This window comes from Netta rufina (genome assembly GCF_964035555.1).
Source record: "Netta rufina genome assembly, chromosome: 16".
NCBI classification, from domain to species: Eukaryota; Metazoa; Chordata; class Aves; order Anseriformes; family Anatidae; genus Netta; species Netta rufina.
Genome location: NC_140140.1, coordinates 10,850,481 through 10,873,161, shown reverse-complemented (window position 1 = coordinate 10,873,161; position 22,681 = coordinate 10,850,481). Strand labels below are relative to the sequence as shown.

General features: G+C 42.0%; 1 protein-coding gene across 1 annotated transcript in view; it reads left to right on the top strand.

Moving 5' to 3' along the window:
- Positions 1-17,859: 17,859 nt before the first annotated feature.
- Positions 17,860-22,681, top strand: part of BMP7 (bone morphogenetic protein 7) — a gene marked incomplete at both ends in the record, with an annotated part of 43,153 nt that continues 38,331 nt past the window's right edge. The window contains one exon of the mRNA XM_084296445.1: positions 17,860-18,376. Within this exon, the coding sequence (XP_084152571.1) occupies positions 17,860-18,376 (517 nt within the window). The remainder of the gene's footprint in view (positions 18,377-22,681) is intronic.

Here is a 22,681-nt window from a genome sequence, read left to right as displayed (position 1 = left end):
TGTGCCCTCCTCTTGATTTTGGTAGCGGGCCTCCCTCAGAAACGTGCTTCACATTCGTATTGTACATATTCTCCTTGTGTGGAGGGAGAAATAACACACCACAAACTAAAGAGGTCACTGTACTTGTGACAGATTTAGTCAGTAGTAATGTATAAGAGTAAAAAAAAAAATCATTTACATGATACAAAAGACAACATTTACAGATTCTCATCAATTTCCACTCCCAGTGGAAAACATCTAATTTCAAAAATTAGATGTTGCCTGCTTCACAAGGTAAGCTCTTGCAGAATATATAATAATGATCCTAATCCATGTTAGTTTTCCATTATGATGGGGCGACAGTAACAGACCATTTTTCCTGCATTACACAACATTTAGTCTTTTACTGGAGACCTAAACCAAGAAAACTTTTACTTTGAAAAGATGTATTTGTTTCAGTGTTTTATGACACACTTATAATAAATATATTAAGCAATACACTGAGGTCAGACATGCTGAAACACTGCAATAAAAATACTTTTATGATGAGTGTCTGAGAAATTATCAATAACTTTTCAAGTCTTCATAACTGTGAAATCAGTAAATGGACTTGAGACATTTGAGAAACATTTCTGTGAGCACAACTGCATATTTTAAAAAATAAAATCTGTGCTGTAAGTTTTGCCAGCAGCCTTTCTAGGTAAGATTCTTGCCTATAAATTCACGGAGGCAGAATGACGCTAATGAGATGGAAAGTTCATCTCTGTGCTCCCTTCACTCTCTGGCAAGACCAGCAATAGCATATCTACAGTGAGCTATACCAGATATTTACAGTCCCCAGGGCACAGATGCAGAAGTTATTCAGCCATGGAAAAACCTGTCACACTCTCCTTTTTTTTCCTACTCGTGCCCCTTATCTGTGTGCTGCTAACAGAGTGCCTGGCTGGCAGTCAGAGAGGTGCTGGCCAAGTGCCCCTCGGTAGGCAGTGTTGTGTGACGGCACCAGGAGCGATGGCCATACAGCGCCGCGTGGGTGGGCTCAGCTGAAATTAGAAAACAATGCTACGTGCTTTTTGGGTGTTCCTTGTGGGGAGGGGAGGAACAAAACCTCAGCAACTACAAAAACAACACCTCAGTAAAATTGCAATTGAAGAACCTAATATATAATAATATTTTTTTTTAAATGGCATCTTCTGGTTTCTTACTCTTTCAGATATCTCCTAGCTTCAATATTATACCAATTGCACTACTACGCACATTTTATTATACATGTCTGCAACATACATATGTTACCTGTATGCTACATTTTTCATTAAATTTCTTCATATTCAACTGCTGGTTGACAGAATACTGTTTTGGCAAGGAATTAATTTTTTTTTGTTCCAGCGAAAAATAGAAATGCTTAATCTGGAATATAATATGGGCTGTCATCTCATAAAAAAATTATAGATAGCAAATAAAAATTAGCTTTTCATAATTAACTAACTTGTTTGGGAACCATTGCACCACTTTGTCCAAAGGCATAAAGAAAAAAGTTTGAAAGAAAAGAATAACAATTGAAAGGAAACTGCAAAAATCCATCAGCCCAAACAACGCGAATATACAAATGAACAAGCAGCAGTTACTTGAATAATGAAGACCGGTTATTTTTTGTATTTATTACAGGCACTTTCAGGTATTTATTGCATCAGCTGTGATTTTTATCTGATCACCCGTTTAGAAGACCATATTGGAACATGTGCACTAGAATAAAGGGGTTAATTCTGATCATTAAAACTGCAGATATTCTATATAACACACTTTGTGGCACCAAGAAGTTTTCACCTTTACCTTGGGTTTTTTAACCTATGAGCATTTTTAAGATGGCTCTCACTAATTTTAGAGCTTCCCAAACCCTGTAACAACCACTCAGCTTTTCAGCACTTGGTGAGAAAATTTATTTTCTTCTTTTGTATTTTTTCAATTTTCACTGATGTGTGGTTAGTATTTTCAATACAGGTTCTCCATCTGAGAAGCACAAAATGTCTACATCATGGGTGATGCAGTGACCTCTACAATGCAAAAACCTGAGGTATGGACTCACCTACTGGCAAACTGAGGATTTCTGACCATTTGATTGCTGTGTCCACAGAAAATTTGCAATAGTAAAGAAAAAGTAAAATTACTGGAGTTATACGGACAGTGGTTCATGCTTTATTAGAGCAACTACTGTTTGAAACTTTTTTTTTTTTTTTTTTAAAGGCATCTCTGGGAGTTCAATCCCATTATACTCAATTCATCAGTTTTAATCTAATTTAATAATGTCTCTGTGTTTCAACATCTTGCTAAAAGGATTCATGAACGGCTACATATGTTCTCTTGATGAGAGGAGCTTTTGTACGAGCTTTTCAGAGCAGTCAGCAACTAAATCCATGAAACATCTACCGTGTTTCCCTGGACAGCTCTAAAGTGGAAGAGCAGGAGAGCAAACACCACAGCACTTTGCAGTCCTGTTTGACCACCAAGGGCTGAATTAGCTCCTGCTTTCTTTTCTTAAATTTTTATTAAGAATAAAAGAAGTATCATACTCATTAATCCAAAGTTCGCCTAGTCTAATGTTCTGCTTCCAACAGCAAGCAATACTTGGCATCACGAGAGCAGCATAAATGTGCAGCGATGCTTTCCCAGCACACTTTCCTGGCGTCCTGTTTATTACTAAAAGGTTCTGGAACCTGGGGTGATGACTTTGTATTCAGAGACTATTTTCTTCTATGAATTTGTACATACATGCACATGTCTAACATGCAAAATGCCCTTTGACAAGGAGTTCCATAGATTAACTACTCACTGCTGAAGACGTCTCCTTTTGTTTGCCTTAAACCTAGAATCTGTGCGTCTCTTTTGATGCTCCTTCCTATGTTGAAAGACAGTGAAGGATCAATGACACCTACTGCCACTGATCAGGTAGGAGAGGGGAACACAGTGCTAAGGATGTCTGCAGCATGATGCCTGGTGCAGAAAGTATTAGCAGGAAAATAGGTAGGGAACAAATGCACAAGAAGAAGAGTGGAAATCACAAATGAAATGAAAGCAGCAGGTGAGAATTCCACATAAAGCCATCTTTCTTGTCTTGGGTAATACAGATACCAAGATTCAGAAGCAATTTTGGCCTTCTGAACAAGGCTGGAAGCTACACACGCCCTCTATTCCTTTCTTCCCCCATAAATGTCAGTTCTACAATCAAATGAAAAAAAAAAAAGTTTTAAATTCCTTAACATTTGGGCACACACATGCAGGCTTCACCTCCCTTCTACTCCCTGCAGTCCCACTGATGTCAGCCCAGGGGAAGCTGAGGTCATAGTTTGGCTCCAAGGAAACCCAAAGCACAGAAGTACCTCGGGGAGATCAACCATCTTTTCTTGCCACCGGAGGGAACTTTTTTTGCCCTAGCTTGAAAAAGAACTTGGATGTGATTGAGATAAAATAGATCGTGGAGAATTTGATCTACATGTAAATGTCTCCAGATATTTAATCAATGGGGAAGCAGTGGAACAGGTTTGGGCAGCCTACCTTTGATGACCTGTTCCGATAAAACCTGGCTGGACTATAGAAGTCATTCAATATCCATTCTTGCTGACGCTTCTCATGGCCAGCTAGCTATGTGGAACACAGCTTCTTGATTTTATTAGACTTTAGCTTCCCACCCTCATGCAGGTTTTTGCACTAGGATATAAGAAAGCAATCTGAAAGGAACATTGAAGTTTTACCTATATATACATATAGGTAAAATATATATATATATATATATAAATATATATATATACACACACACATTATGTACCCAGATGGGGATGGAGAGGAGGAGAGTACGTAAGAAATATTGGCTACAAGTCCTACTATATGCATAGACATGAAATCTTGGCTGCCCACTGTATGAGCTAAAATGTTGGATAGTAACAGTGCTCCAGAAAAGATTGAACCCTGGGGCTTACTGCTAGGCAATGATGGATTTAATTAGCAGGGTGTGTCTAGAGGGAACGAAGGAGATTCTTCTTGGGACATGCCTACACTTGAAACTGTGTGTGTTTTTTATGCATCTCTGTTAAATGGTTTGCAAAATCTATTGTATGATAAATGCACACACACCACACCATGATGTTCTTATTTTCTGTCACTGCAGTTCTTCATGCAATAACAGCATCCCTTGAAGGAGCTTAGTTTAATTTCTTGTCTTGTTCAAACTCCTTTGGTGTTTTGTGCTATTTCCTACATATTCAGTTGTGAATAATTTCCCACCTTTTCAATTACAAATAGAATAAAATCTGGCAGATTAGTGTGCAACTGTGTATCTGAAACAAAAATACCCAGTGAAAATTGTAATGCTGTTTTTGCCTCTGATCAACAGACTACATTGAATTTCCACTTACAGGATTCTGTCAGTCAATAGATCTGTGGAATCTTAGAGGAAAGACAATTTTACAGAAGTTTGGTTTCAGGGAACGAATTTACACTAAGAGATTCAGTCTCTTAATTTAAAAGATTTACTGTTCATGGTCCACTTAGCAGTTTTAATTCTTTAATTTGTAGAAGGCTGTGCTAGGAAATAATTTAATAAAATTGCCAAGAGGACAGGGATGTGCATACTAAGTTTGCATGCAGACAGGATTTAATGAGCTATGCTGGGAGCTGTGACTCTTACAGACCTCAGATCTCTCAACATTTATGCATTAGTTGCTATGCCTGTGAAATGGAAATAGAGCACTTGGTTAATCTCACATAACCATCGTTAGTATGGGCACCGATGGAATGTGCAGTTTGTAAGTGCACTGCTAGTGTTACGTGTGTAACTAAATCAAAGAAAGCAGGATTAGATTTCATGGATGGGAAACGCTGCATTAACAAGAGCCTTTTTCACATGTCTTTATCTTCTGACAAAAGACAAGGAAATTACTATTAAATGCATTATATTATATTACAGGAGAAAAAAATGGCCATCTTTATATTTCGCTGAGAGGAGGAAAACGGCATTGAGCTATATTATGTACAAAAATGTTTGCATATTGAGAGTGATGCTGTACCCAGCTTGTGTCCTAGTGTGGGAATTTCGTTTTGCAAAAGAACTGCAGGAATTGTTCTGTGAGGAGTACATAAGCCTACAGACCCCCCTGCCTTTCCCAGGAGCTCTTGCTGCTTAGCTTACTCTTTCTGGCTGTGAAATCTGAAAAGAGTTCACAGTGGAGCAACAGGATCAGGCTTCCCCTCTCACCTTTTGTTTCAAAAAAAAAAAAAAAAAAAAAAAAAGAAAAGAGTTTGGTCAGGTCCCCTAAAACTACTCCAGACTGAATTAGACCACAAAAATAAATAAATAAAATGACACACAAAATGTACACTCAAAATAAATGTAAAAACGTCATCTTCCCAACTCCTGTAGCTAAATCTTTTAGAGTTGCCATTTACAACTAAATATATTCAAATATCTTTAAGACCTAATACAGATGATACTGCCACAACCATTTGCTATTACTTAAAAAGTCTTTACAGGTCTGATTTCAGCTTCCACTGAAAAGTGGTGTAAGGAAGCAGCGCCCACGGATGCACAGACATGCACACAAGCACATATTTCATCCAACCCACCACGACCAGCTCCAGGTCACCCTGATTAACACTTTTCACATAAACACACTTTTTCTTACTTGAAATGTTAATGCCTGCTTAGTGCAAGGTGAAAGTCTATCCAACGATAGAATCCCTTAAGAGTGTTAATTAAACAGGACAATAATAATCCACTGGTGATTTATAGTGAGGTGGATTACTAGACCATAGTGGTTGGTCTGATAGGCATTTATTGCCTACTTAACCATTTAAGTATAACAAAAAAAATCATTGTGGTACAAAAGGTGATGAATGTTTCTGCTAAAACAGTCCATTAAGATGATTCATTAACATTACAAAGAGGTCTGCAGCCTGTGTGCCACTTGGAGCCTGTAAAAGTCTGGGAAAGTGAGAGACATTACCATAGGAAATGCTTTATGCTAAACGTGCGCTGATAGAATCTAAAGTCCACTTTCTGCAGATAACATCGCGTTTTACATTTTGCACTACAAGGTCTAAGGCTGCTTTGTACTTCTCATTTCTACAGCCAGAGAATGTATCTTCCTAACAGAGAAGTGCGGGAGGAGAGGAGTAATAAAAGTCACAATGCTCTGGCATACATTTGAGTCTTTCATACTCCCCTTTGAACTGATGTTACTGGAATGCCGAATCGCTGGTTACACCACTGAGGAATGACTGAGAGCCATGAGTTATAGTCACAATGGCTACAACTTTATTAAATGCACACCAAATAAAGCTAGCATAATGATCTTTTCGGGTCAAATAACAACAGATTCCTGCTGTGTAGCAGCAGGGAGGTATACCACGTACAACCGATACATGGAACTGTAGAAGGGTTAAATCAGAGTGAGAACATATCTAAAAATGCCAAAACTAAGATCTCAATACTTTCCTAACAAATTATTCCCAGAAAAGTGGACCTAATGAAGCTTGATCCCTTATGGATTTATGTCACAACTCTCACACCTCCCTATCCCAACAACCCCAGCTGTCCCCATGCCTTCTACCACAGTCACACTGCAACACCCCAAGCCTCCCTCAGCCTTCCCGACTCTCCCCCACACCAAGAACATTTATTTTTCACTGAGGACTACCCCGGCATGCCCTGGCATCCCTCCCCTAGCCATCTCCAGACTGTTTTGATTTGGCAGCTCAATAAAACAGTGCATTTGCTAAGGAGTATCAGAGTAATCTGCAAATTAGTTAAATCATTTGCTGTTGTCAACCACAATGAAGAATTGCTAAATTCTCCCTTCTTCTCAATGGGAATATTAATAAGAATTCCTTCCTCTGCTTAGGTGCTAATTCCTGCAGTACTGGTAAGGACAGTATCTCTGAAGCATCTGTGTAACCTGTGACAAACGTGTCAGCATGCTGGAAACTGGGTCAGACAAATAACACGATTGTGCAAGTAGTTTCCCTAGGGAACCAGACTGAGAGGCTTGATAGGATCTCCACTGACCAGAAGTCAGTAGAATCTTGTTTGTGTGTTTCATCTAAAGTAGAGCATCACCCAGAGCTTCCTAAATTACAGGAAGTGCGCACAGCACCTGTTCAGACTACCTGAGGTAGCTCCAAACAAGCTCGACCAGGTTCTGGGAGCAGGACAAGGCACTTGCACCAGAGCTAATAAATTTTGCTTCCAGGTAGGTAATTGGCCTACTTTATTTCTCTGTAGGTGAATTGGCACAGCTATACTACATCCTGGTCTGGAGACAGCTTATATGGTTTTGCTGTCACTGCATGGTATTTGTTTTCACTTATTGACACGTGAATTGTTCAGAAGAGAGTGTTAAAAGCAAAACATTAAGGGTACTGAGCCTGTACATGGGAACGGAGCTGAGAGGCAGATGTAATATCAAATGCTGTTACCCCCAACATGGTTTAATGATTTAACTGCTTGGGGAATTGGGTAAACCACATTTAATATCTGATGCAAACTATATTTCCACTTTGTTCTTCTAGGAAAACAAGACATTGACTGCATACATGATCTGCAATAACGCTTTATTACAAGGCATGCCAAAGTTTGTTGACTTCATCTACAGTAATGGGACAACTGTTTTCATTAACCCTGTAATAATCTTTCTAATAACCATCTGCAGAAATGGTAAATTCTTTAAAATTAACTATGCTGATTAATGAATTGAGAGCGCTGAGGCACGGAGAGAGCGTGCTGTTGAAATGCAGGCTCTCCACCTTGATGCACGCCTTTTGATTCCTGAGACACTTTCAAGTCCCAGTTCTTAGTCAATAATGCCCAAGGGTGCACAGCGCTAGGTAAGTGCATTGACGGTCGGATCAGGCTGGCCTGTAAGAAAGACCGCAGGAAGGAAGGAATATGAAATAGTGGGAGGTTGGCAGGAGCAGAGGCTAAACCAGAAAGAGAAGCTGAACACGTGTGTCCAGTGGAACCTGGTAAGATTCAGAGTGGGACTGGGAGCAAGGTGAAAGGTCTAGATTGCAAGATCCATGTCTGCAAAGCTAAGGAGAAGAACTGAAATTTCACCCCAATACATTTTCTGTCTTGTCCCCTGCCCAATTCAGCTTAGTTTCAGTATTAGCTGAGAGACAATTATCAACATCTTTTTATATTTTGTTCTACATATTCCTTATGAATTTATGTATTTCCCTACAACCAAATAGCGTGGTGTTGAAGTCACACCTACAACGTACAAGACTCCAACTAAGCTCTTTTTCAATCCACTTCAGAGCCCAAATTTGTCTGACAAAAATAATGTTGAAAACATTATGTCAAATGTCTGCTCCAAATCCCATAAAGCACTGCTTGGATACGGCCCAAGTAAATACCCTAGCCACTGGATGTTGGCTATTCTGGGATGTCTCATTCTTTCTATTCATGTTTTGTTTTTTAAATCATTCTGTGACAAATCTAAAACAAATGTCAAAACCGTTAATTTTAATTTTTATTTTTTACATACTAGATTTTTTTTTGTTTTGTTTCTGGACAACCCTAATTCTCAGTGCACCACCCTTAACTCTTCGATTAATTTTTGTCTCTTATAACTTCATCCAAATTGCTGGCCTTTAGATGAGAGACATTTCCCTTTTGCATAGGCAAAAATAATTTGATTTGTTCTTTCTATATTCTCCCATATCAATGTTTTAAAATGTGTGTTTTACTAGGTTTTGGGGCCCATGAACTGCTTTTACAGGGATCCAAAAAGGTAAAGAAGACAGATGGCTTTGATATGACAAAGAATTGGCTGCCTCCAAAGTCCGCAGATCAGAAAATTTTAAAGATCACTGTTTTATACTGATATATCTGTGTCTTATTGTTGTTATTATAAGGTAGAAAGCTTGCAATAAGCATTTATATGCAGTGAAATAAACAGCAACTAACAATATTAAAATCTAAGAGAATCACAAGGTAGCACAAAAGGCAGTATCACTGTTTAAGAATACTTTGGCTCAGAAGATTTATGTATAACCATAGTCATCACATTCAAGAGAAAGCAATTTTGCATCAAAGTTAATACGAAGCCTGTGTTGTTACTTTTATCCTCATCATTATCCTAATGCAATCACATGAAAACTAGGAAAAAAATCTACTTTGAGGCTGTTGTTCTCCATAATTAACAATTATGACATATCTAATATGACCCTTAAACATTACCGTTTCTAATAAAATCATTAAATAAAATCTGTTTTACATGACATTGAAAACAGAAATCCTTATGTTCATTTATTCCAATAAATTAATTCCTACAAGCTTCTGCTGATGAATTCAGAAAACAAGGTGTTTTTTTTTTTTTTCAGCCCCTCCACCTGGCATTTTCAACTAGAAAGTCTGCGAGCTAAAGGCAGCAAATTTTAGTTGGATACAGTTAGCCCTTTTCCAGATTTTTTCAGTAAAAGCAATCCTTAAATGCATATTTTTGTGGAAAGATGTGATGAAATTAATACTGTGCAGTCGTGCTATCAAATTAATTAGCATATTTAGTGCTGAAAATGCAATCTCCATCACTCGGTACAATGTCTACGTGCATAGACAGAAGAATAAAATTGTATTCACGGAATAGATCTGCACATACTTGTGGACCTGTGCTATGCTGCAGTGAAAACCAATCCTTTTCACAAAAAGTCAGGTCAAGCCTCAGTTGTTCTTCCTCAGAATTGTCCTTTAACAGAAATATTATCTCTGTCCCTAGTGCACTGACACCGCATGCAGGGGAGGGATGAATTAGACTCTGTATTTTATTAGCTCCCTCGATGTCCAAACTGCTCTTCCATACATACCAAATATAGTAAGCAGTAAGCGCTCCGCGTTTTGTTCTTGCCTCAAGGCTGAGAACAATTCTGTACAACTTGTAAACCCTCTCAATTCATTTTACATCCCCATTTCTCCTATTAGGCTTTCTAGCAGCATCTTTCACAAAGATCCTTTTGTTTCTACTGGAAATTTCTTAAAGATTTCTTTGACATTTCTCTTTCTTTCAGTATCCTGTCACAGGGCACTGGACCTTCATCCTGCTCCTACCCAGATCCTTCCTCTTTCCCAGGCACGCTGAAACCTTCCATCCCAACCTCCTGTGAAGGAAGAGTGGGGTCACTGTGCCCACCCACAGAGAGAAGCCCAAAGCTGCAACCATCCGAGCACTTCCAAAACAAAAATCACAGGGCACTCCCAGCCCTCCACAGCACTGTGGACACTTGAGGGTGTTCTGGAACTTGTAGGATGAACTTCTCTATGATTTAGCCTTTACTCAGAATATGCTGTTCTTGTCTTAACGTATGTTCTCCCTTCTCCTTCCGTGGTCTCTTCCTATCCAACTGATGCAGTAGCCCATGCATTGTTAGAAATATCCCTAGTAAATCAGATGCCAGAACACAAATTCCAGCTTCTTCCAGAAGAAACTGACATTTCTATTTGAAAATGTAATCAATATAATTCCCAAATCATGGGCTCTTGCTGTCTGACCTATCAACACTTCCCAATTACATACAATGAAGATGCTCTGTAAATAGGTTTTTGTTTAAATGGAAGGTCTTCCATGCTATTGTTCTGATGCATTCAGGACACAGAAATAGGGACAGAACTAATCAGGAAATGATTCATAATCTCCATAGCCTTCAACTACATGAAGATGCACTCTATGCTACAGTCATTTATATGGAGCATCTGACAGTTACCTACATAAAAGAACAAAAGTTTTGTTTTTTAGTGGTTTCAGTCTTTCACCGTAGCTCCAATTGCTCTAGACATTAAGCAACAGAAACCTCTCCCCTGCTCAGAGCTCATGACAAGCACACATCATTCCCAAAGATAATTTTTACCCCCAGAAAAATGAAAGGATCTTACTGGAGCATACAAACCTTAATTTCTTTGGACTTTATGTTTTTATTTTCATATGAGATTAGCAGGGAAATTAACTAGCCTCCTCCTCCAAAATAATGATGATGATAATAACAATAATAATAATAATAAATCTTTTGTATGGAGTTCATAAGAATACTTTATAGCCCCTTGATTTAAGTAAACAAACAAACAAACAAACTGTTTCCTTCTGCTCTTTTCCAGACAATCCAAATATTTAATAGTCTTTATAGGATGCTAATTGTGGAAATTCATGCTTTTAAATTATTATTTTTGGGTGTCTCGGACAACAAAAACAACAGATTCTCTCTTGTGGTCAGACCACCAAAGCGGAGCAAAGTGCAGTAACTCTCTGAGAGTTTCTGCCCCATGTTCTGCTCTGCTTGTCCTTTTGAAAGGGGTCTCAATGAAGAGCCTTGTTGAGACCTCCGCTGGTGCCACTGTTTATAGAGGGGGTCATTAGGAACAGTTTAGTCGGAACAAAAGGGGTTTTGTTTCTATTGTCCTGCTTGCAGTTTGACGATGTCTTAACTGAAAAATTATCTTAATAGTCTAACAGTATATACGTGCCTATGGAGCTCATGCAACCGTAGAAAAGGCTTCGGATGAATGCTGAAAGGATGCACTTTACAAAGTAAACTGGGGGCATGCTAAGCACCGCCTAGTAAGCAAAAAGGTTTCTGACTGAAAACCTAGAAGTCCCAATCTCAGAAAAGTAAACTGTAATAGCGATAGACGTACAACTGAAGTCTCTGCCACAAAAAGATCAGCAGTAATATCAACTGCTCGGTGTACTGGAACAACCCAGTTAGATCCTCTGCTGGTGTAAATAAGCACACTTCTGTTTTCTCAAATGGTGCTATGCCAATTTACACCAGCAGAGGAAACAGTCTCTTCATATTATTTTAAAATCCTCCAGCATAAACTTCTGATGGATGATTTTCTGCCGCTAAAGCCCTGGGAGATTGCTTCCTGCTCCTCACACCGCGCAGAGCTGGGGCAGAACAGTGAACGGAGTTTGGTGCTCACAGCAGTGCAGAGACACCCCTACAAAGCATCACAAATACAAAGGAAGTTATTTTAGGGGCAGAATCAGAGACAAAAAAAATGCACATTGTACCTCTGCAGCCCAATGCGGCTCCGAATTGGCAGCACAGATTTCCAATCTGAGTGGCTCTAAGACGTATTCAAAATAAACTACTAAAATAATTGTTCCTATGGAAATGAAATAAATAAAAGTAGAAACCAAGACCAAATTAAGATAACGTTGGACCAGATTCTGTTTCCTGCTTATTTAAATGCAGGAGTGAGATAAGGCTCAACAGAAGAAAAATTGTGGGGTGCAGCTGTTGTGTGTAATCTTGGTTTCCTCCTGACCTGTAAAATCCAGCCTCCAAAAACCTCTCTGCTCCAGCAACAGAAGTTTTATGATTCAGGGGCATGGTACATATGGTTTAGCATACACACCCCAATTTTCCATGCAACCTCCCCTGCTAGGATTACTAATACTTGTGGCATGAGTAGTTTGTACAGCAGCTGTGCAAGGGTTATGCAAGCATTTATGTACACATTGGAATAAAAGCAAAAAATAATGGTTCTTTTGAGGTATTACTCTGCACCTGCCTGGAGAGAAAAAGTAAAGCCATCCAAATTTGTCTCATTGCATTTTACAGGTCAGAATCAGCTCTTATTGTTCACTTTGGAAACAATGAGTAGATTTTACATGCTTTTAGTTCATAGCTGATTGAAAAATAAATAAATGTCCATAGTGAAAACAAACAGCAGAGAACTAAAAATACTCTTGAAGAAATAAATATATGTTAATAAGAAGAATCCTGATAATCTGACGATGGGCTGTTGAAGCAAAGACCACCCTTTCTCCTAAGAAAACATTACAACTAGGCAGACTTTCAGAGCCCCATTTCCAAGGCGCTGCAGCACGGCTTAAGCCTGCTCCTAACCCTATGACACACGAGGATATCCTCAGCAAAGGCTTCCACAAATCCAAGCCTAGGGTTTCAGATGTTCCTATTACATTGCTACCAGTGAAGGAAATACCTGGGTTTATGCCCAAAGCTTTGACCAAATCAAGTGCACGCAGAATATTTTAATAGTGCAAAATTAAATTCAATTTTGTTTGCATGACTTTGGCAATATGCAGACCTGAAAGCGGTCCTATGTCAAACAATATTCACATGTATCTCTATGCTACAGAAATATAGTACTTACATATGTATAAAAACATTATTGAAGTATACTGTTGGATGCACACATATACATGTTCAGACCAATATACAAACAGCTGCATACAAACATATATAAAATATAATTTAGGCCTATTAAACGCATACAAACTCTACATAGATGTGTGACAAATATTATACTACAAATGTTTCGATGTTACAAACTTAATTCTTATATTCTCTGAAGTAAATAATAATAGAAGAACCTCCATGGAGATGTAGTTTTGTGAGGCAAAGAACTCTGAAGTACTGAACTTTGTCCACCTTACGCAGCTGTTGAATTCAGCATCAGTCCCATTTCATAAATACAAAGCTATTTTAGTTATCACTACTGTCTCCAGAGGTAGTAATGTCCCCTCACACCCAGAAACACAGGTTTCATTTCCGACTCTCCTCTGTTCAGTAGCAGTGAGGATCCATACCTGATTTTTACACCATAATCACTACAGTCCGACCCAGCACAGTGCAACCCCAATCTGTTTAAATTCCTGGATTAGAGGTAATACAATGGCTTACCCATAATGCGATTACTTTCATCTTGGTGAATATGCTCTCAGCTATAACACTGAGGAGATGAATAGAAACTTTTGATAAGGATAATCCAATATGGCGCAATTAAAGATGCAAGCTAATTATGCATTCTTATACAAATAATAATGCTATTATTTTTGTTATATAAGTGTTTTGCATGTGCAGGGCCCAGAGGAACAATTCAAAATTCCCCAAACACATGCTATTTTAGTGGGAACATTTGGAAGAAGAAAAAAGTTTGCTATAATTTAGGGCTCACACTTTGTTCAAGACAAATGAGAGAAGATGCAAAACAGAATGGGAAAGAAACATGTTAAAAGTTAAAAAGAGGACATCAAAGTAGGAAGGCAAGGAGCTTGAAACTGATTCAGCAGAAATGAGGAAAAAATGCTTTATGTCCGATTTCTGAAAACAATCACGAAATGAGCTGGTGAGCAGAACCTATACTTTTTAGAGCCCATATGTTAAACCTGAATGCAAATGGCCCACTTCTGCCGCTGGCACATTGCCTAATATGAGCACACGATGATATCAGCGCATACAAATTCATCAAGCACATACCTGCACATTTCATGTCTTAAAACCAGCCTCTTTATCTCCTAAAGGGATACTTCCAAGTATACTGGCTTCTACACAAACAAAAACAATGGCAGCAGTTGGTACAAAAATCAGATAAGAGCACACACGCAATGCTCAAAGAGATCAAAAAGTTACTCAATTCGTAATGCGGCTCGCACAGAACCTCAAGAAAGAGAGGGAGTTTGTTTTTACAGAAATTATCTGAAGCAGCAAGTGCCAACGACCAGGGATTACTTCATCAGAAGCATTTACTTTTCCTTCTCAAGAAGAGCAGGAAGAAGATGAGCAGAGAAGAGCAAGAGGAAAAACTGGTTTCTTAATTGATCCAGGAAGGAGGAGGAAGAAGGCAATGGCACAGGGGTGCCAATATTTCAGCAGCCCACATGGAACCGACCCTGAGGGAAGCAGGACGGAGCTCACACAGCGGGAATAAAGGAGGGAAGAGGACGTTGTCCACGAGAAAGACAATCCAGTTTGTACCTTTCTTGTTTGAAAGGTATTTGAAATTCAAGCCCAGATCTGAGGAGTGAAGCACTGCAGTTTGAGCTACACCATCTTTATTGTATGCAGCAGAATAAATGCTGCTTTGTTGTGCCCCAAAGCAAGCTGAAGTCAATAGCCGTGAACCTCACATTCACAAAAAATGATTCTTTAACAAATTCCCTTTCTCATCTCACACTCACAGACGGTGTTTGTGTTGTGCCTTTTTAAGCATATATGCAAGGAGTACCCCCCCCCCATTGCACACCACCGTGTGTTTGTTTAGTGCTGCGCTTGGTGCGATAGAATCATAGAAAATACAGCTAGAAGGGATTATCAGCTATCCCTATGAAAGCAGAGGATACAGTTTTAGCATTTCCCCATCTTTAAAGAACATATCCTGCATTAAATCAGGAACCATCTAATCTTGGACAAAACCAGCTCACTTCAGCAAGAAGGAAATAGATTCAAACATAATTTTTTCAATAAATATGTCAAATCAAGAGGTTTCAAGGCTTACATTTCTCCCTCTGCTCTTTCTTCAATGCCACATATTGTGTTATCACCCTAAGGTGTTGAGCCAGTATGTGAACCTCTAGAACTGTATTTTTCTTTTTTTACCCCTCTCAAAGAGCAATGGCATTTCAAAGCACAACACTGACCTGAAGCTTTATCAATTTAAAAAATGTGTGCTACCAGCACTTTGGGTGTAAGTAATTCTGCAAGCAGGGACACCTGCTCTCGTGTCCACTGCTCCAATCTCCAAGGAGATTTTTTGATCTCCTTGTCCATGCCAAAGGCAAGTCTCCTTGCCCCGCTGCGTGACCAAGGACCAACACTCAAAACCCAGAAGAACCAACTGCCTACAAGGAACAAAAAGAAAGTGAAATCAAGTTATCTGCAGCTGAAAGGCAAAGGGATGCTGAATCATCTCCCTGCCCTTCCACAACCGGTTTAAGCCAATCTAAGGCAGCCCAGCCCAGACACCCTCTCCTTGCCCCCAGCTGTGCATTCCTGTGGCCTCCCGGGTTCCAGTGCAATCCCATATGCAGTCAGTCAGATCAAGCAGCTGATCCAGCAGAAAATTAACTCAGAGAAAAAAAAAATAAGAAATGGTTTAAGAAAGATTATTTTAAAAAACAGAACCAGCTTCCTAACCTGTGTGCAGATGCAAGTGTCAGTATCAGGTCCAGGCTGGGATGGAAGGAGGAAAAGGCATCATTCTCAGCTGGAGCTTGGATTTAGATCAGGCTAAATTGGTCAAAAACCACACCCTAGGCAAGAGAGAAATTTAGGCAAATACCTGCCTGGCTAAGAGCAGGTTAGTGCTGCTCCTCAGGAAGTACAGAAGATGTTAGAGTTTGATGTTAGCTGAGCATCCAAAACACTGCTGCTTGGGTTTGGGGTTGCCATTAACGGGGAGCAAAGGGAAGGCAGCCACAGGGGTGTTGTGAGCCCCCCTGTTAGCACCTCCAAGTGCTCTCGTGTTATCTAATGTGGCTGTGGCTGCACAGCCTCTCTCCTCCCACCATCCCCCTGGCTTGGTTCATTCCTAAACATGTCTTAGGACCGAGCTGGGAGTTTAATGCTGGTTCCACCACTATTTCAATAGCTCTGTGAGTCATTTCAATGTCATCCCTCAGTTTCCCTGTCATTAAGAGGTGCACATGGACGCACACAAACACTCTAAATCATTCAGTGTGTTTCCCATGCACCTCTGGACTAGTTACCTGACGTTTATGCAAGGAATCTAATCATAATGAGCTAAGAGAAGGGTTGAATTTTATTTTTTCAGAATAGATGCAGGATCTGGTGCTGGATATTACTGGATATTTCTCACCTGAAAACACCAGATGAACAATCTATCAAATAAACAACAACGCTGACCTCCTTTTTCCTTTGACCCTCTTCTTCCTCCTTTGCCTAAGGAATGAATCTTAATGTTGGCATAAACTTACTGCATATGCATGGTTCCTGAAATTACCTTGGGCTGGATTTGGTGTCATAGATAAACCCTTCCATCCTGCTTTCCCCTTGCTTTCCAAGTAAGATTTGGGAAGCAGCAGCCTACATTTCTTATCTGAGATTGTTATTTACTGCTGCAGTAGACATCTACCCAGACTAAACAGGGCGGGGACTCCATTATTGTAGATGTTTTATGCACCGAGTTAAAATAAGACAAAAATACACATGGTGAAATCACTGCTTTAGAAAGTTGACAAGTTTCAAAGCACTTTGCCACAAAGCTGTGTGCCAGGCAGCAGCAGAACAGGGGATGGCGACAGCAGGGTAATGCAGATGTGTACGGTACCCCTGTGCAGGTTGATGGGTCCAAACCACGTAAATGCTGCTGGTTTCATGATGCTTAAATGATGATCCCCCTCAGCCCTGGGTTTCTAACCCTTCCCCAGTAACTCTCCTCGCTTCCAGTTGGAAAAAGTGGCCGGGGCTGTGTGCGCGCAGCCACACGCGTCTGTGTGCACAGGAACATCTCCATCACCGCGTCTGAAACACTTTGCTCTTGGGTTTGTCCTGGCCAGACTCTCTGCGACCGTACTCCAGAAAGAAAGAAAAAAGAAAAAAAAAAAAGAAAAAAAAAAAAAGAGGGGTGTGTGCGTGCGGTGTGGGCACAGTGGCGATGTGCTCGCCCCTTCCCTGCGCCCTCCCGGTGTGTCCTCCCCTTAGTGCCATTCCCCGCAACGCACCCACCGGGGGCCGGCTCCCTTTTTCCCCCCCGAGCCGCCAGCCTCGGCGACCCTCCCGACAAAGCAACCTGATGGGCTGTTCCTCCTCTAGGCAGCGCCGGGGATTTTCCTCTCCCCGGCGCTTTGCAGCGGGCTAGAGAGCGCCTGGCTGCCCCAGCCTGCTCCTCCCACCAGAGCCACCCTCCCGCTGCCTCTCCGCCGAGCACCACTGCGCGCACGGCCACAGCTCGCCGCTGCCGCCCTCCCTCCCCTCCTCTCCTCTCTTTCCCTCTCCTCTCCGCTCCGTCCCATGGGCCGGGACCACCGGGCAGCCCCCTGTGGGCCATGAGCCGGCTGCGGAGCCTCCCGGGGGGCCGCCGGCCGCCGCAGTGAGCATCCGCCCGGCACCGTGCTCCGGCCCCCGGCGGCGCGCATGGTGGAGGGCAGCGCCCCTCGGCGGGGCAGCCCCGAGCCCCCCGAGCCCCCCGCGGCTCCCCGGGGCCGCCGGCCAGCAGCGATGCGGGCGGCGGGGCGCGGGCAGCCCGCCTCCTGGCTCCTGGTGCTGGGCGCCGCCGCCCCCGCGCTCTGGCTGCGCTGCGTCCTGGCCGACTTCACGGTGGACAACGAGGTGCACTCCAGCTTCATCCACCGCCGGCTGCGCGGCCCCGAGCGCCGCGAGATGCAGCGGGAGATCCTCTCCATCCTCGGCCTGCCGCACCGCCCGCGGCCCCACCTCCACGGCAAGCACAACTCGGCCCCCATGTTCATGCTGGACCTCTACAATGCCATGGCCGGCGAGGAGGGGGCGGCGGGGGCCGCGGCCGAGGAGGGAGAGGGCTTCTCCTACCCCTACAAGCCCATCTTCAGCACCCAGGGGCCGCCCCTGGCCAGCCTGCAGGACAGCAACTTCCTCACCGAGGCTGACATGGTCATGAGCTTCGTCAACTTGGGTGAGTGCCTGCCCTCGGCGAGGCTGAACGCGGGGGGGACCGGGCGGGGGGAGGCCAGTGCAGAGCCCCAGACACGGGTGGGAGGCACAGGTGGCCCGCTGAGGCCGGAGGGAGCCGCTGGCACAGGGCGAGGACAGGCAGGTAGCAGCCCTCATACAGGCGACGTCTTGGTGAGGCTGAGCAGCGGTGCGCAGAGCGCCCCGTCCTTCCACCTTGGTGCTCGGACAGCCACCGGGCTCACCGCGCTCCACCCCGCGCACTGACACGCCACGTTCCTTTGTTGTCCTCTCCCTTCGAGAGTTACGTGCCGCACCTCAGAAATGGAATTTGCAGGTATGAGCTGAACGGGACAATTAGCGGGGCCGTTCCGCATCCCGCACTGCCAAGGAAGATGCCAAAGCCAGGCAGGAGAGCAGGGTACGGCACTGCTCGTGGCCCTGGGGACACGGAGCCACCGGGGCTGCCCAGGTGCTTGGCACCCCGTGGTGTCCTGGTGTAGCCTTCCCCGAGCTGAAGGGGCCGAGCTGCTTGCACGTGTTCTCCTAACGGCTCAAGAGGGATTCCACAGTAAATCCTTATTTACTCTTGCAGCTTTTTTCTGTTGACCCCGGTTTATGCAGCTAACTTGCCTCTTTTCACAAGCACATGTGGATGGGTTTATGCAAATGATACAAAAGTTGGCATGCTTTGTATGCGGCTCGCTAGGCCTCTCTAATTGGATGCCACGGCCCAATCTGATTTCTATTTGCTTGCTGTAGATTGCACACCCGTTTGGACTGACTTGGCCGGATTTGAGTAAAACACTGTCAGGATGAGTGTTCTATTTTAAATATATAATTATAGACCCTGGTTCACTCTATCCATTTTTAGACCTCATCATGCGCAGCTCTGAAACCACCACGCGTACAGATTGGGTGCCTGCAAGTTCAAGACAGAACGTGAATAGTATTTGCAAAACAAGATCAGCTCAAACTTTGCCCCAAACCAAGAGGAGAGCAAGAGGAGCGCACCTCTAGCATGTAACCCGCCAGGCACCACAGGCACCCCCCTCATCGATAAATCCATTACCGCCTTTGTGGATGTCGCTGTTCTGACACCTTGGCTGTCTGGAGCTTCCGAGGCAGCACACATTAAACCACCATCCCTCTAATCCCCGTGCGTTGACTAACTGAAAACTGTCAGTAGCTGCAAAGGCTCCGTGACACGCGTCAGTAATTACTGGCCACGGTAGCCATCCCAGCACGGTTCTTGCGTGATACGGAGACGGCACCGTGCGAGAGCTCTATTTTGCGCAAGCTGCACCTCCTTATTACATGCCATAAGCTTCACAGCAGGAACCCGATTTACATTTGGCCCGGGGACTGCGGTCTTGGAGAGTGCTGATACTTTCCATTTACAATTATCGTGTTTGCCTAATCACTGCTAGATACTTAAGCTGATCGGCAATGATACATTTAAATTATCAAATATTTGAGCAGCCAAAAGTACAAATGGCAGTCAAATATTTGACTTTGGAGATAAGAGTGATCTTGCAGACATTGTTGCCTGTGGTCCTTGGGTCCTACACGATGTACACCCGGAGTGCAGGGAGAGTTCCTGACACAAGACAAAGGACTGGAAGGAACTACGGTGAAATTCACGCTTCTGTGAATTTCAGTAGAGTGGAGCATTTGTGAAACGTACCTGGTGGGAGGAAGCTTAGCTCTGGGGAAGCAGCCGTGCCCCTCCTGTGTGGAACTATTTCACTGCAGACCTTTCATTGCTAAAATTGCAGCGCTCCAGTCCCACACCTCCTACGCAAGGAGAAGCCTTCCTGCAGCCTGTGGGAGTTTTACATACAAGGAGTTAATGTTCAGGTCCCAAATTACTTTGAATACAAAGGGTTTGTGATTAGAGTGGAATTGATCCATAAGCTGTGAAGTAAAAATTACATTATTGGATGTGTCTAAGTGAGAACGTTTTATGGAGCAGGTTGTACCTGTACAAACTGTTCACACTCAAAGTCCCGATGTGATGTGATGATGGTAGTGGATAGATGAATTTCGACCTGTCGGGCTTTGTAGTTAGCTTAGAAACCTGAAAGCGTTATTTCAGATACTTAATTACCATTTTACTTACTCATTCTCAGCATGGTCAGAGAGTAGAAAGCACAGGCAAAACCCAATAGTTTTACAAAAGACAGGTGGAATTATTACCAGCAAGGCGCATTTCAGAGGTTTATCTGTACTGTTTTGTTCCCTTGTCAACAGTGCATGCCAGGACGAGTTTAAAAAGGACAGAGATCTATAACAGCTTTCTTCATCACCGTGCACACCTTTCATCCCATTATAGTCATCGGTCTTTCATCTTTATAGGACAAAGACAGGCTTGTTTATGGACATTTTAATGAGTTAGACCAGCCACTCACTCCCATACATAGTAAAATGCAACACCTGCTTCTATATGTGCAGCTTTCTGTGCCATTCAGGGAAAATAAGAAGATCTATTATAGGATCGATATTTTTCTGGGGACTTTCTGCAATGATCCCTTTTACACCAGAACTGAGTTGCTAAATGAGACTGTTGTAAGCTGTGTCCTAGTTTTGTAAGAGATACTCCGCGAGCACGACGTTTCACAGGTAGGCTTTTATTACCATAGGAGAGCCATCACAATGAGGAAGTGGCACAGCATAATAAACTTTCATCTCAGTAATGGAGGAAGTAAAAACGAGTAAAGAAATAATATAGAAATTTCAATAAACTAAACATGTTATTCCAGGCTTCCAAATGCTAATCTATATGCATTTTTTTTTTCTTTATTCATAATCCCTACCTACTTGTACAGCTTTAGAGGAAAAAAATACAAAAATAAATATTTACATTGAAAGATTTAATGCACTACATAGTACCAAAAAAAAAAAAAAAGAAAAAAGAAAAAAAAAACACAAAAAATACCCACAAAAAACTCCAACCCAACAACAAAAAAGTACACAGTGATTTCTATGGAGATTCTGTGTATATTTATTCCAAAGAATTTATAGTGAGTATTGGTAGGGAGGAACCCAAATACAGGTGCTCCATTTCAGGGTTATGTTGCAGGGAGCTTTGTACTAAGCTTGTAATATCACTGTAAAATCCTGACAATTAATTAGATTTAGATTTATAACCAGTTAATTCACAGGCTACGTTTCGTCTTAACTTACACCTGTGCTAAGATGGATGAGGAATGGATTTGTGTCAAGAATGAAGTTACATGTAAATTAAAAGAGAATTTAGCCACAGTGGTCTGACGAAGCTAGTCAGTTAATTACCGTCTAATTTTATAAAATTTATTACTCTAATTTCATTAGCTGGAATTCCACTTCAGACCCTGTCCAAATAAAGTTTACAAACTGATCCATTTTAAGCACTGAAAAGACACAAAACATTTTTTGCACGAGTTTAAATTTCAAGTTTATAAACAGCAGCTAAGGAGTAAACATCCTCCACATTACTTAGACCCTCTCGTCTAAAAATAATTGAGTTGTCCTTATGTGGGTAATCTTGACTTGGTAAACAGACTTGCTTAGAATATTTTTTTAAAAGAGTCGGCACAAGTGATATGCAATTTGTTAATTTGTCTCATGGTTGATTATAAAATGAACAACATTGTTTAATCCTGGCAAAAAATGGGGGGGGGGGGGGGCGAGGGAGGGGAATTAGTCATTCTTGGAAGGAGCACATGAAAGTGGCTTTTGTTAATGTAAATCAAGAAGCTGAAGAGCCCCCAAGTTTCCTTTTATTTCATACCATCTGGCTATCCTTTTTGTTGACAAGTGTTTGGCATAGAGAACCATCTCTTTGCCCTTTAATAACAGGCTTTAACACTGTAGGGTATTAGAAAAAGATTCTATAACAGTTAAAAAATTTCCTTCGGGGAATACTTTATAAAGTGAGCACGGGCTGCAGGCATTTGCAGCTGTAACCTGGCTTGTGTTAAAATTTGGAAGGGGCTGCCTTGCATTCCAGCTCACTACAGGCCTTCATTGGTGTACAGCCAAAGGTTAATATAGATGTCACACAGTTTTTCTTTGGAGAGCCTCAGATATAAGAGTACGCGTACAGCTGTGTTTTTAGTAACCCTTTCATAATCACTTCTTTTAAACCTCATTTTCCTGCTTATATAAATCAAAGATTTTCAAGGATATTTGACCTGGATTTGAACTTATTTGATCTTCACATATTTCCCACTTGAAACAAAGCAGATTAAATGCTAGCCCTGAATGCCTGGTCATGATCACATGGGTCTGTCCATACATTAGGCCAAGCCCTCGGCTTTTTCTTTCT